Raw genomic sequence first — 13,512 nt, forward strand, 5'->3', positions numbered from 1 at the left:
TGCCTTCTTTTAATGGAGGCTGTTCAACCCAAAAACAAGCATGTCATTCCAGACACGAGACTCACCTCTGAATAGTATAGTAAGAAATAATGCAGTTACACAACAGAGTAGATTGCAAGCCCCTTGGCTTTGATCAACAAAGTGCCTCTGGAATCCAGAACATCACCAAAGTTAAAGGGGTTAATTCCTGGCCCATTATCACCATTTTAGGAAAATGTCATTAAGGTCAGTTCAGTAAGACACAAACGAAAACGCAGGCTGTCACATGACCTCCTTAGTTGACGTAATGAAGACACGACGTGACTGAAGCTATGTTTCCCGCCTAAACGACAGGCGCTTATTTAGTATCCGGGAAAACTAAGCAGAGTGAGAGCTCTGTCCTCTAGAATTGCCTTTGCTTGGGCTGCATGAAGACAAAGTTCCTGTGTTTGAGCTGAATGAACCACCTTTAGCGCTCCCTAAACAGATGGTGGCCAACCTGCAGCGCTTGCTCGCTTTTAAACTCACAGTTTAGCCTCAAAGTAGCGCATCAGTTTCCCAGCTGGATCCGCAGCAGTCGGAGCAGCTCAACAAAATCGTCACTGCTCCCACAGCATTGCAAAGGTCGGCTTCTGGAGAGGCAGGTAGCTAAAGACAATTAAGATTCTGCTGGTTATTACAAATCCCTTTCATTTATTGCAAGGCTGGTTATATTTTACAATATAAACGTAATGTGAAATTATTGTAATTTTTTATTTAAATTTAGAGACAAATCTTTGTTTTGGGCATGTACTAATGCACAGTGTGATTTATTTAGATTACCATTTATTTACGTAAAGACAGGTCATTACGTCACAAGCGTCAGATCTTATAACATCAATCAATTGGGACGCAAAGGGAAACTCTTTGATTTTTCCTTATTTCTAATTGACTGAAGGATTTAATACGGGTGATCCCTTTTCTTGAGGTATCAACCAGGATTTCCTAACAACACGATCCTGGTTAATGTGAAGTTTCATTTTTAGAGTTTCAGCTGTTCATGTGCCCTAATTCTGCTGCGTCTGAGTTCAAAGGTCACGTCTATATGTCTTAATGAAAGTGTTGGAAATTTTCCAGCATTTGAGCATAAATCCACAGAAATAGAGGTCAGCATATTTAAAACAGTACAGTAAACTAATTTTACGATGCTTTAGTGGCTGTTTTTTTCATTACTTATTTTATCTTTTATGTCTTCATAATGCCTGTGTTCGATATGTTACATCAGATTAATTTATTCCTCCATAATTGTGGCCGACCTTGATTGAGGTATTTCTAAGTATGTACAGGATTTGGTGACCTTGTGTGTGTTAACCTTTGGTATGTGAGAATCTAAAGTCGCTATAAATGAGAACAAAAACATTGACCAGGAAAAGTAAAACCTTTTTGTTTTTTTTGGTTTTTTTCATTTAGAAATATTTCATAAAAGTATGTGAAATACAAATACATTCAGTGTAATCTGACCCGGATATAGATGAGGACTATATTCAAACGGCATTTTTATGTCTAAAAAAAACAAACAACAAAACAAAGCAGCTGATTATTTATTTAACCGCTCATTTTAATCGGATGCGGTTGTAATGATATATTTTATCCAGCAGGAGGCAGTGTCAGACCGCCATTCTTATAGCGGTCTGGCACGACTACGTTTACTTGTGTATTTACTCAGATAAAAAAAAATCTTTTAAAAACATTTAACATTTCATCCACTCTTGTTGAGAAAATTAAACACGATGACTTGGATTGAACATTTAACTAAAGACCTTAGTTGAACTTTCAATTGAACTTTATTTATTTAGTGTCTGTTACATCAATCGCTCTCTAGGTGCTTTTCAGAAACCCAGAATCTGAATCCCCTCCAAGTACCAGTGGCAAAAAAGACCCTGCCTTTAACAGGAAGAAACCTCAAAGAGCATGATAGATATGGTTCTATCAGCGTCTTAGCTTCCACCTTTCAGGAATCAGCTTTTATATTCCATATTTTATCACCTTCATCTTCTATCAGCACTGGAGCTTTTCTGCTCGGGCCAAAAGTTTTGAAAACCTTTTTGGACAAATCCACAAAGACATTGGACCAACAGTCATTGGTAGAATGATGTTTAATCCTTGTTGGAGTTAAAGGATGAGAGTCATTATAGAGTGTGAAGAATCAGCTCTCGGCCGCCTCTTCAGTGTGATCACACAATAAACCAACACAAATTAGGACTCGCTGCTTTGTGCCAATTGAAAGCGCGACAAAGATGCTGCGCAGCGTGACCTGTCATTAGCGAGCAGGTGGATTGAGAAGTGAGGGCCGCCTCTCCAGCTAAGTAAGCACGGGTTTCCACGGCGACTGGGCTGACCTCCCTGTGTCAGGGAGCGGTGGCGGAGCAGCAGAAGTCAAAGTTGGATTCTGATGTAAGTGGAGGGTTAAATACAGGGGCTGCCATCCTCGTTAAAGCCACCCACATCTCCGTTGAGACCCAGATAATGTGATATGCCAGGCACAGCCAACGTTTTATGGCCTGGATGCAAAGTGCAGATCTCAAAAATGTATTTTAAATATTTGTTACATAAATCCTTCTTTTTTACCTCGCTGCTTATGTTTTGATGCCAACTTCTTTGATCATCAAGGGATTATCCAGTGACCTTTTTAAAGCGGTAATGGTGAGCGGCGAAGTGTGTCGGCTGTTGTGCAACAGTAATCAGATAACTGTAACCTCCCCATGAGCAGCCACAGTCTTGGTGGTCCCAGTACTGGGACACATTGGGATGGTCGTCTTGGCCGCGGAGGAGCGACGAGAAGAAGAGCTTTAAAGGGGAGGGTGGATCTGAAATCCTTTTTAAGCCCTTTGTTATTTATTCAGGGATTTATTTGTCATTAGAATCAGCATGTGTGGCACAATTACAGGAGTGGGACCATTGCTGTTTAGAGGAGAAACAGATGATTTCCAAAGACAAAGTTTCATTTATTAACTGAAAGGAGGCCTGACAGTGTGGAGGGCCCATCCGTGTGTGACCTTTAATAAGTGCTTGGCTGATTTATTGCCTGTACTCAGCAGTGTCTTGGAGTCCAGACAAAAGCTGAGACCGTCGCCCCCCCTGCTGTTTTTAATAGTTCTGTGGGCTGCGCAGGGGTGTGGGAGCATCGGCCTTTTCAGCAGTACCGATTTCCCATCTGAGAGGGGATTTAATCCAAGCAAACAGAGCAGCTTCAGCTGGGCCCGGATGGTTCCGATGACATCACCACCGTCCCACCTGGGGGGTGGATAAGTAGCCGGTCTTCGTCTCTCCGCTGCCCTCTGAAGCCGTAGTGTTTTATGGGATGTAGTTGCATCCCCTCGCCTACCACCTCTCTCTGATCATTGCTCATGGAAGCGGAGAGCAGCCCCCACCTCCTGACCCCCCCCAACTCCAGCTCTCCTTCCCCTCCTGTGTTCCTCCTTTATTGAAATCCACCTCCGTATCATTCATCTCTGCACCCCTCCTTCACTCTTGTGTCCCTGTTTTTTGGGGGGGACTTTGTGTGTGTGTGTGTGTGTGGGGGGGGGGGGGTGCATCCTCTTTTCTCTCCCAGCTGGGTTTGTTGACACACAGTCAATCTACGGTCCCTTTCACTTTTGCCCCCCCCCCACCCCCAGTCAACTCTTCCTGGTGCTTTCCCTGAACAGTAAAGCTGCCACAGCTGTGGGCTGTGTTAGCGTTGCTTCTGAGGGGGCAAACAGGGGCTGCTAAATATATAGCAGCCATTAGCTTTTGTTCAGCAGCTGACGGGTTTAAAACATTACACCATCTCGCTTTGTTAAGTCAGCGAAAAGAAAGGGATGATTTCTGTGTAACAGCTTTTTAAATATGGGACACAGAAGATGGGGGGTGCAAATGCATTTAACAAAAACCTGGAGAATGAGCCAGTTGAGACATTGATTACAAGAAATGAAAGAAAAATAATCCAACCAAGTTTTGCACAAATGTGGCATTTTTTTTCTTTTGTAAAATAGGCTTAGCTCCTCGCTGTCAGCAGGCGTTGGAATGAACAAAAAAGCCCCCCAGTGTACGGTCACCAGGATCACGCGCAGCTCCAGCTCCCAGGCCAGACACACGGGCCCCGCAGAAGCCCTGGGGCCCGAGTTCGGCCTTTATGGAAAACAGCGAAAAAAGCAGACGGACTCCACATTGGCGCAGGACCTGAGCCAGATGAGCGTCAGCAGACAGAACAGTTTAGCTCTGGGGTGAGAACTGTCGTCTGAGGACATCAAAAATCTCCGAAAACATTAACCCGGAGCCGTGAACCACGCTCACTTCTTGCCATGGTCTGTTTTCCAGCGCAAGCAGCAGCGTCCCAGCGCAGGCTTGTCGGTCCTCCGGCTCCAGGTCCACTCTAGGGAGATCCCGCGGGGGTCTGGCGTCTGTAGCCCGGCTGGTGAAGCTGGGGCGCTGCAAGAATGTGGTGGTGGTGGCCGGAGCGGGAATCAGCACAGCCAGCGGGATCCCTGACTTCAGGTTGGCATCTTTGTGCTTTTCCTTCTCGGTAGGTGCATTTTTATCGCTCTGGTTATTTCTGCACTGCTCAGGACTCCAGGAACGGGCCTGTATGCCAACCTGGAGCAGTACAATATTCCCTACCCAGAGGCCGTTTTCAACATCGACTTCTTCTCCAACGACCCGCTGCCATTCTTCTCCCTGGCCAAGGCTCTGTATCCGGGAAGCCACCGGCCCAACTACATCCACTACTTCATCCGCGTGCTCCACCACAAAGGCCTGCTGCTGCGCATGTATACGCAGAACATCGACGGCCTGGAGAAGCGTGAGTGAGGCCCGATGGGACATTTGTCTGCTGCTTGGGCAAAACGCTGACCGCCTTCTCTTCGCAGTTTGCGGCATCCCGGACGACAAACTGGTGGAAGCTCACGGCAGTTTCAGCACGGCGTCCTGTCACCTGTGCTACACTGCGTTTCCTGCTGCCGAGGCGAAGGTAAAACTGGCGTCCCCGCCACGACGCCGTGTCCGTCGAACGTGGCGGCGCAGCGATGTCACGCTCTCTCCTCTCGCCGTCACAGGCAGCCATCATGAGCGATAAAGTGCCGCTCTGCTCGTTCTGCGCTGCAACGGTCAAACCCGACGTGGTGTTTTTCGGAGAGGACCTCCCTGAGAAGTATTTCCTCCACACTAAAGATTTCCCCAAAGCCGACCTGCTGATCATTATGGGCACCTCCTTACAGGTATATTTACACACGCAGCGAGCAATATACACACCGGCTCAATCAGCCATTCAGGTGAAATGCTCACGTGCTTCAGATCGAGCCGTTCGCCAGCCTGGTGAACACCGTGCGCTCCACCGTTCCACGTCTTCTCTTGAACCGCCACGCCGTGGGTCCCTTTGAGAGGGTGCCGCTACGGAGAGGCGACCACATGGAGCTGGGCGACCTGGTGGCCACCGTGCGGAGGTTTGCCGAAATGCTCGGCTGGGACAGCGAGATCGAGGAACTGATGAGCACCCAGGAGACACAGGTGGGCTCTTTTTTTCCCCGTTCTTTGTGGAAATGTGGCGAAGGAACAGGGTGAGCCAGTGTTCTCTAGAATACCTCTGGAGTTTGCTGATGCTGTCTGTTCAATAACGTTTCTGCAGAGCATCCCTGTTCTGATTAGCAGCCCACCGTCACTGAGCAGCCAGACACACGAGAGCGGGTCCACGGATTCTCCCAGGAAGATGGAGGCCCGTGGGGACGGAGCCAGGAGCAACGGTGAAGAGAGTGACTCAGAGACCGACAGCAAGAGTTCCGCGTCGTCCACGCTCAGCAGCTGAGGTCACGTGATCGTGCGTCTGTCTAGGAACATCAAGAACACTTTAGCGGCCATATTTAAAGTTAAAGCACTTATAAACCTGCTGATGTTTTATGTCAATACAACTGTATTTTATCGATATTTAATAAAAAAATAATTGATTTTGCTCCCTTTTTTGACGGTTCTGTTGTAGATGATCCAACCCGTGATCGTTTCACCGGGTCGGCGGATACAAAAATAATGGGAGAAAGGAGAAAGTGGCTGTTGCAGAGAGGAGAGGATTAAAATGTGACTCCACACACAACGTAAAATTTCATTCATGCAAAAACCGACAATTTATTACTTTAAAAATGCAAAGCAGGAAGTATGACAAGTGGACAAAAAAGATCGATCGGAAATCAGCATCGTATTTATACACAAAAACAGTGATCATAAATATGAAAGAGCGGATCATAAAACTGAGCTCTGATTTGGCAGAAGTAGCGTGGATTAAAACAACATTCCTGTGTAAAAACAAACACAAGAAGCAATAAAAAACCTGGAATGATCATCTAATCTAAAAAGAAACTGGTGTGAGGGGAAACACACGCAGACTTGGTTTCCAAGGCCCAACGGTTTCACACCAGCAACCTGGTGCAATTATTCTACAGCTTTAATCAACACAACACAGAAGGTGGCAACAAAAAAAGCAAATCAAGAGCAAAGATGAAGAAATATCCAGACTGTTGCCCTCTGACAGTGCCAGGAGTTTCCTAATAACAGGCAACTAAACAAACCATAAAGGTGCAGCAGTAACCATGGAGACCTCCTATGCTTTTTTCAGATGCCATTAGTGTCTTTCTTCCATGTCGGCGTGTTTTAGAACGGAGCCTCTAAACTTCCTCCGTTGACGTGAGCTGCGTCCCAGTTCAGAGCTGAGCCATTAAACTTTTAAACGCACAGTTTGGCCCTCTGTGACAGGAGACACCCGATTTCAGTCAAATAATGGTGGTTTATTGTGAGAGTATCAAGATTCTTGCACCCGAGAATAAAAGACCCCCCCCCCCACGAAACGGGACGTGGCCTTAGAAGCGCAGCTCCACGTGGAACTTGTCGCCCTCCCCTGTGCAGCGTTCTAGTCAGAGTCCGATCCTGAGTGGTCCTCGGGAACACGCAGCGTCTCCTCCAGGGGCGCCAACGTTCCGTCGGGTCTCACGCTCATCGGTCGGATCACGTTCTGCCTGCGGACACAAAGGGCATCGAGGGATCGATTTATCTTAAAAAAGTTGCGCAAAAAGCACATGACTGAAACCACGATGATGACTAAACTGGAGGTCAAGGCCATATTTCAAAGTAAACACGTTTAAAGGACAAATCCGCCGCCCAGTTCAGGAGCTTTTGTAGCAGGAGAGTCTGAAGAGGCCTTTCAGCGCAACATCTTTACTCTCATACATCCTGAGCTTGAGGACCCTCACTCCCACCCCCCACTCCCCTTCATGGACAGCAGGCCCAGTCTGGCCATCTTCACCCTCCTCTCCTCTGGCAGTTTAATTACAGGATCAGCGCTCAGACTAATCACCTCAAAGACCTAGCAGGCCCTTCATCCTAATCCAATTATCCCTGCACCGAGTCACCGCTCCCCCCCCCCTTAAGATGATTTATCAGAGAATTATCCATCGGAGATTTTAAAAAGGAGCCATTTGCATTCATTTGAAAGGAGGTTTAAACACAAATGTCTGTAATTCCTTCTGATTCCCGCAATTAATTTGAACTTTGCCAGGGAAAAATCTACGTTTGACGAGCTGTAGAGGAGCAGAGATGAGGAGCTTTAAATGTAAAATCGGGAGAGGAATGACGCAGACAAACGAGATTATAATGTCGTAGTCATCACACGAACTATTAACAAAACTAAATAAAAACTAAATAAACCCTCCTGTCAGCATTTCTAAAGGACTGCGACTAATGGGTGGGATGCAAAATATCTCCTAATTGGAGGAGCAGTTAACCAGTTAGGAGAGCACATTCTTGCAAGTCTCTGAATCATCTCCTTAGAGTCTTCTCTGAGGAAGAAGCTCTCCATCATCATCACATCTCCTTTGGTGAGGAAGAGAAGAAAGAGGGTGCAGCTGCAAAAAAAAAAGAAAAAAAAGGAATCTTCCTCTTCTGGACACACGCTCCTCATTACAGCTTAACCCTCTCTGCTTCAACAATGTTGGCCCGTGAGTCTTCCTCCCTCTCCTCTTCAACCGCATTCCAGCTAAATTTCTTTGTCCTCTGTCACCGTCCACTTCCTGTCTGACCAAAGACCGACTCCCCGGGATGAAAGGGATAAAGTCAGCAGAAAACAAGTTATTAAAACCTTGAATGCGACACATAAAAGACTCAGGACTGACTGTGTGCCAATTAGGTGATAATTAACGGTGTGGTTATAATGACGGCGCGGTGGCGTGCCGGCAGCTTCAGTTCTCTGGCTGAATGCTGCGGCGTGCTGCAAGTCTGGGCCTAATTGAAGCGGTGTCAGATTCTTGCTTGGATGAAAGGGTTGGCAGGGAGCGAGCGCCCTCGCACCTTTGTACAGGCTCAACTAACGTGAGCTGCTGAAAGGTCAACAAAAATACAGCAGGGAGACAATAATTAATATGGATAATTTGGCCAGGAGAGGAAAAGACAGGCAAAATGCTGGGCAAAAAAACCAAAACAAAACTTTATCATTTCTTCATTTTTGCTTTTCTCTGTCGGGAAATAACATGTCGTGTAAATGCAATCATCCCAAAACCTGCGGCAAAAATCTGAAACGCCCGCTGGCAGCATGCCCTGGATGTGGCTCCACAGTGAGGACAGGCGCAGAGAGGAACCATTGAAGGAATTTGCCCAATTGAGTCTATTTGGAGCCGGGCATCCCCACCGGCAGGTATGTCAAACAAATAACTGGACTGCTGGTGGCGGGTTTGTGACAGCACGTTAGCGGTTGCTACGTCCCATTTAGGAGGGAGACGAGGTGAGATTTAATTAAGGGCCGATACTTATAGCAGATGTTTTCACCTGTAATTGGCAACTAAAATAATAAGAATGATGAGTCCTTTAATCAGCTATCATCAAAAATCAATCCATTTACACCAGATGCAGCCTCAGTGGATGTATGGGATCCGATACGGTTGATGTTGCGCCCGTTCTTAATGTCATGATTTCGATTTCTCATCTGTATTTACCTTGACAACTTGTCAAACATGTTGGCGAGCTTCTCGGCTTCGTACTCCTTCTGGTCCTCCGTCATCTCCTCGATGGGGTTTGGCATCGGCTCTTCTATGTGACCGGTGATGGGGTTGATGCTGGAACAAGCAGGAGAACGCGCTTGTTACGACACTGCGACATGTCCCCGAAGTGCACGAACGCGATGGACACGTGGGGAGCACCTACAAGGGTTTTGCAGATTTGTATTCCTCCGTGTCCGAGTCCTCGTCTTCAGAGTACTGAGTCTCTCCTCGCCCTCCTGCCAGGAGTCCTCGGGCCACCAGGAGTCCCGCAGCGTTTCCGTACCCGGTGTATTTCAACAGGTTGTCGACTGCACGATGACATCATCAAAAGGCAACAATTAAAACAAGGGGTGAACCGGCGAGCCCGACGGGCCAAACCCAGGGACGTGCCCCCCACCTCACCGCTTTCTTTACACAGGACGAAGAGGAACTCTGCAGCCGTCTGTTTCACGCCCATGTCGACATGCGTCATCAGGCGGACCAGCTTGTTCCTCAGGGTGGAGCCCACCTCTGGCCTGATCTTCACGTCCTTCAGTGGTGGAAGTACCTGCAGGTGCAGATAGTTCGACTGATGCACGTTTGCTTCCTTCAGGCTCGTCTTTTCATGTCGGAGCCCCCTTTTCAGGGTAGAAATGACCCAAAACGTCCCATCCTTGGTCACCTCAACTTACCTGAGCTTTGATGTATCGACGGATCTCCCTGTGGCATCTGGAGCCTTCGGTCAGCAGGCTCAACACTGGAGTCAAACCCTCTTTGTAGTTTGAGCCCTGCACACAACCAAACAAATGTAGTCTTTCACATATTGGATGGGGAATTTCTCAAAAAGCATCTGTTCTGAATGCACGTGCTAGACTTTCAGGAAGTGTGGTGACATCACACGTAGCACTGACGAACAAATGCTCAATCACAGCCCGTCAACGATGCGGCACGCCGCTGCGGATTCGGACTTCACCTTGTCGATTCTTTTCTCCATGAAGTCCAGAAGCTTCTGGATCGCATCCATATTTTTCCCACCATATTTCTCCTGTCCTCCCTGCACAGGAACATCGATCAGCACATCCAGGCAGGGCACAGGCAGGTTATTCAGCAGGTTGACAGCATGGCTGAAAACAAAAACCCTTAACTGCATTAATATCAGGTTCTTGGACCCAGTTTCTCAACACATTAGTGGTGAATTAACCAAGAAAGATTCTGGAGACTGAAGAACCTGTTAGTTCTCCTCGTTTCAGAGGGGGACAGGAACTTTAATGTGACTTATGTAGTGTGACTCTTTCACTTTGAAAGCTCTTCTACACAATCCACCAGCAGACCCTTTAAATAAATTTGTGATATTGAGATGTAATATCAGGTCGATCTCTCAATCAGAGTCCACGCGATGCAGCACACGTTGAAAATACCAACAGCTGTCGAATATAAAAACCTGTAACTTGCTCACAAACTGCTCACGGTCCGAAAACCAGCATCTGCTGTCGTCACACTGCGGACCAATGAAATCAATTTCAGTGATGTTTAAGGCTGCATCATGTCAGTGAACGGGCTCAGGCAAACTTTAAAAGGGCCTCAACCCATAAACGTTCTCACTCAGACTGACTAAAGCAGTTTTATTACCAGCCACCAAGTCACCGGGTCAAGAGAAACATCCATCACTTGCACATGACTCGTTTAGATTTCATTCACCACAAATTCTCGGCATTCCTGCATGAAATTAGCAGGAGGAGAAGATGCGGCGGCAGCTATCCGACAAGCTGAGTTCCTCATGTGGAGGAGGAGTGTCACAAAAGAGTGAGCCTAGACCTCTTACCTGTGTGCTTCCTCCGTTTTCTCCTCCGTCTCAGTCTTCAGCATCAAAAGATGACGAAGGATGGCAGCGATCACTCGGAACTGGCGGTCGTCTTCCTGCGAAAGTGACACAAATCCCGAGATCTTTAACGGTTTAGGCGGTGAGAAATCACAGCCCAGGAGAAAGCAAGTGAGATGAGAACAGGTGTCAAAGTCTGAATCATGCGCAGCACATGGCTGACAGAGACGGCACAGAACCAATGGACACCATGTTTGTATCATTTTGCTGTTGTGTGTTTTACGACACACTTACATCACCACCGGTGGAAGACAGCGTGAGGTTGAACAAGGCCTTGAGGGTTTCCATCGCTCGCTCATTGTCATCTGCAGGCATGGGCGAGGCTTGGGGGTCGGGACTGGCAGCCTCATGAGGTCCAACCCAGCGAACATCCAAGGTGTGCTCCAGCACTTCCGACAACAGTCGTACTGCGTGCCACTCCCTCTTCATCACCCCTCTGACGTCAGATCTCAGCGCAGACAGCAGGAATACGAGGCGCAGCGTGAACAGGCCCACCTCGTGGTGCCATGTGCGGGCCGCGCTCAGACTGGCGCACAGACCGTGCGCCAGCTGCACGTCCACACTGACCTGCTGGGCTTCGGGGCTGTTGTAAACCACATTGCACAGGCACTTTAGAGCCTCCACCACCACCTTCTCCTCGTCCTCCGACCGGTCATCTTCATGAGTACTGTTTTGGTTGTCATCTCCGTTGTGTCCGCCGTGCAGCCTTGCCAGCCCTCCCAGGAGGAGAATGCTGTCCTTGGTGGCGACAGGTGCGAGCACGCGCTTGTCTCTGGACAGGATTCGGAGGGTCTCCAGACATGTTCTCTGGTATCTGGGCCGCACCCGCCTCTGGAGGATTGTCAAAACACTCTGACACAGCTTCTGAAATGACACAGGGCAGAGATGTTATAAATAGCATCTGTCACATCTGGGACCCCTTGATGACCAAAGAACATCTGGTCAGCTGAGCCGTACTTACACTGCGCAGGGTTTCTTCGTTTTTCTCAAAAGTAAAGGTGCGGCTGTTCTGAAACGGATAACATGCTTATTGTGGACAAGAAGCTCGGAATTCCGACAACATATGAAGCAACAAATCATCTCTGTTCAAGGTCCACAGATGAAAACACAAACATGAAATCAAGTTTCGTAGCGAGTGTTTACATGGAGAAGCTATCTTGGACAGCAGAAGCGTCGCAAATCTCATCAAAGCTTTACGGCAAAGTATCACAGATTTCCCCTAATATGCTTCCAGAAGAACATCCATCGGATAGCGTGTGATATCTAATGTTAAGAGTGGAGAATCTTAGGCTACCAGTTTGTTAGCTCAGTCGGAGCTAACTGGTTCGCTAGCTCCAGCTAGCAGCAGCGGTTGTTTGGGTTGAGGTAAAAAGGCGCAGAGCCGCGACTCACCTCCCGATTAAACTGCTGCAGGAGCGTTTCGGCGTCCTCCTCGCTGCTGTTTTCAAGTTTCGACAAGATATGCTTCAAATCCATTGTTGGCGTCTAAAGAAGCGAATGGTTAGCTTCGTTTTGTTGACGCGATGGATGGTTTTCCTGCAGCTAACTAGCTAGCTTAGCTGGCCGGCTGGATGGAACCTGGGAACCTCCCCTGACTTCCCCACCGCTGCCCGGGCTGTCCTGCCTCCACGGCAGCTCCATTCATGACAGCGGCTTCATTCACTTCACTTCACTGCAGATATCTGGTTTTATAAAGAAACATAAAATTAAATCACTCGCTGGTTGAAGTGCTGCCTCATCTTATGTCATATTGTGGAGCTTCTTCGTCCAGATAAATGCACACAGGCTTGCAGGTGAAGTTATAATATAGACCTATAATTAATTACATTGTGTTTTAATTAAAGATCAACCTTAATTGATATGCATTGGATTGAGTATATGAGTGGAAAATAGCAGAATTTGACTTTCTTCATCTTTTCCTCTGGCAGGGAGGAGGCAGCTGCCTTTTTCTTAACGAAATGACTCAAAAAGTTATGAAAGGATTTGAATTAGATTTTCAGGGATTGTTGACAATGGGCCAAGTAAGAGATGATTAAAGTTTGGTGATGTTCTAGATACCGGAGGGTCTTTCACCTTTGAAAGCTCAAGGTCATTGGATCAGAAAGAATCTCGCTTTGTTCATAACCTTGAGTGTGAGGCAATATGAGCTGCTCTCTATAGGTCTGAGTGATTGTTGTAGTCTGCTCTGAAAATTAAAACATTTTCTTTCACTTGACTTCTTGAAACAATCTCCAGTCTTTGCATTTTTCAATCATGTTTGAGCATAAAACATGGGTTAGAGATTCAAACTAGTTGTATACGGTGTGTTTTTCATCTGTCACAGATTATTGATTGAATCTGAACTAAAATGTATAAAAGGAATTTGTAAAATATCCCCTAACATGTCTTTCAATATATTTACTGTTTTTGGAAATACTAATGGATGAATGGCTCATTTAGAGGATGTAGATAAATGTTACCCAAATCAGAAAGGCAGGGATTAATTCAGGATTGTCGGAACTGTTTTAGAATTTTAAGTAATTCACAACCTCCACCTTTCTCTGAAATCGTTCGAAGGTCAGGTGGCTAAAGCTACATTTTTTTCCTCACCATTTTCTCGTATTCAGAGACGACACAGAGGATCTATGTTCCAATAAATACAAACCT

At 46.9% G+C, this 13,512-nt stretch overlaps 2 protein-coding genes across 6 annotated transcripts; one reads left to right on the forward strand and one right to left on the reverse strand.

Annotated features, from left to right (window-relative positions):
* Window positions 1-390: 390 nt before the first annotated feature.
* si:dkey-103i16.6 (uncharacterized protein LOC557125 homolog) lies at window positions 391-5,941 on the forward strand. 4 transcript variants are annotated; one of them, XM_057051594.1, is made up of 8 exons: window positions 391-623; window positions 3,993-4,223; window positions 4,318-4,494; window positions 4,566-4,798; window positions 4,866-4,966; window positions 5,052-5,213; window positions 5,290-5,502; window positions 5,621-5,941. In XM_057051594.1, the coding sequence occupies exons 2-8, from the start codon at window positions 4,024-4,026 to the stop codon at window positions 5,795-5,797; spliced, it is 1,263 nt and encodes a 420-aa protein (XP_056907574.1). In that variant the 5' UTR covers window positions 391-623; window positions 3,993-4,023; the 3' UTR covers window positions 5,798-5,941. The 4 variants fall into 4 exon arrangements, with proteins under 4 accessions (XP_056907574.1, XP_056907575.1, XP_056907576.1 ...); XM_057051595.1 differs by having other exon boundaries at window positions 391-619; XM_057051596.1 differs by having other exon boundaries at window positions 391-603.
* A 140-nt stretch (window positions 5,942-6,081) lies between these two features.
* On the reverse strand, window positions 6,082-12,575 carry ric8b (RIC8 guanine nucleotide exchange factor B). Of its 2 annotated transcripts, XM_057051590.1 has the most exons (10): window positions 12,259-12,565; window positions 11,828-11,875; window positions 11,101-11,730; window positions 10,810-10,904; window positions 9,961-10,111; window positions 9,680-9,775; window positions 9,411-9,555; window positions 9,172-9,316; window positions 8,964-9,083; window positions 6,082-6,995 (listed from the first exon to the last, which is right to left on the reverse strand). In XM_057051590.1, exons 1-10 carry the CDS (start codon window positions 12,340-12,342, stop codon window positions 6,890-6,892), a joined length of 1,620 nt encoding a protein of 539 aa, XP_056907570.1. In that variant the 5' UTR covers window positions 12,343-12,565; the 3' UTR covers window positions 6,082-6,889. The 2 variants fall into 2 exon arrangements, with proteins under 2 accessions (XP_056907570.1, XP_056907571.1); XM_057051591.1 differs by lacking the exon at window positions 11,828-11,875 and having other exon boundaries at window positions 12,259-12,575.
* Window positions 12,576-13,512: the final 937 nt, after the last annotated feature.

The sequence above is a fragment of the Takifugu flavidus genome, chromosome 13, assembly GCF_003711565.1.
Source record: "Takifugu flavidus isolate HTHZ2018 chromosome 13, ASM371156v2, whole genome shotgun sequence".
Lineage (NCBI taxonomy): Eukaryota > Metazoa > Chordata > Actinopteri > Tetraodontiformes > Tetraodontidae > Takifugu > Takifugu flavidus.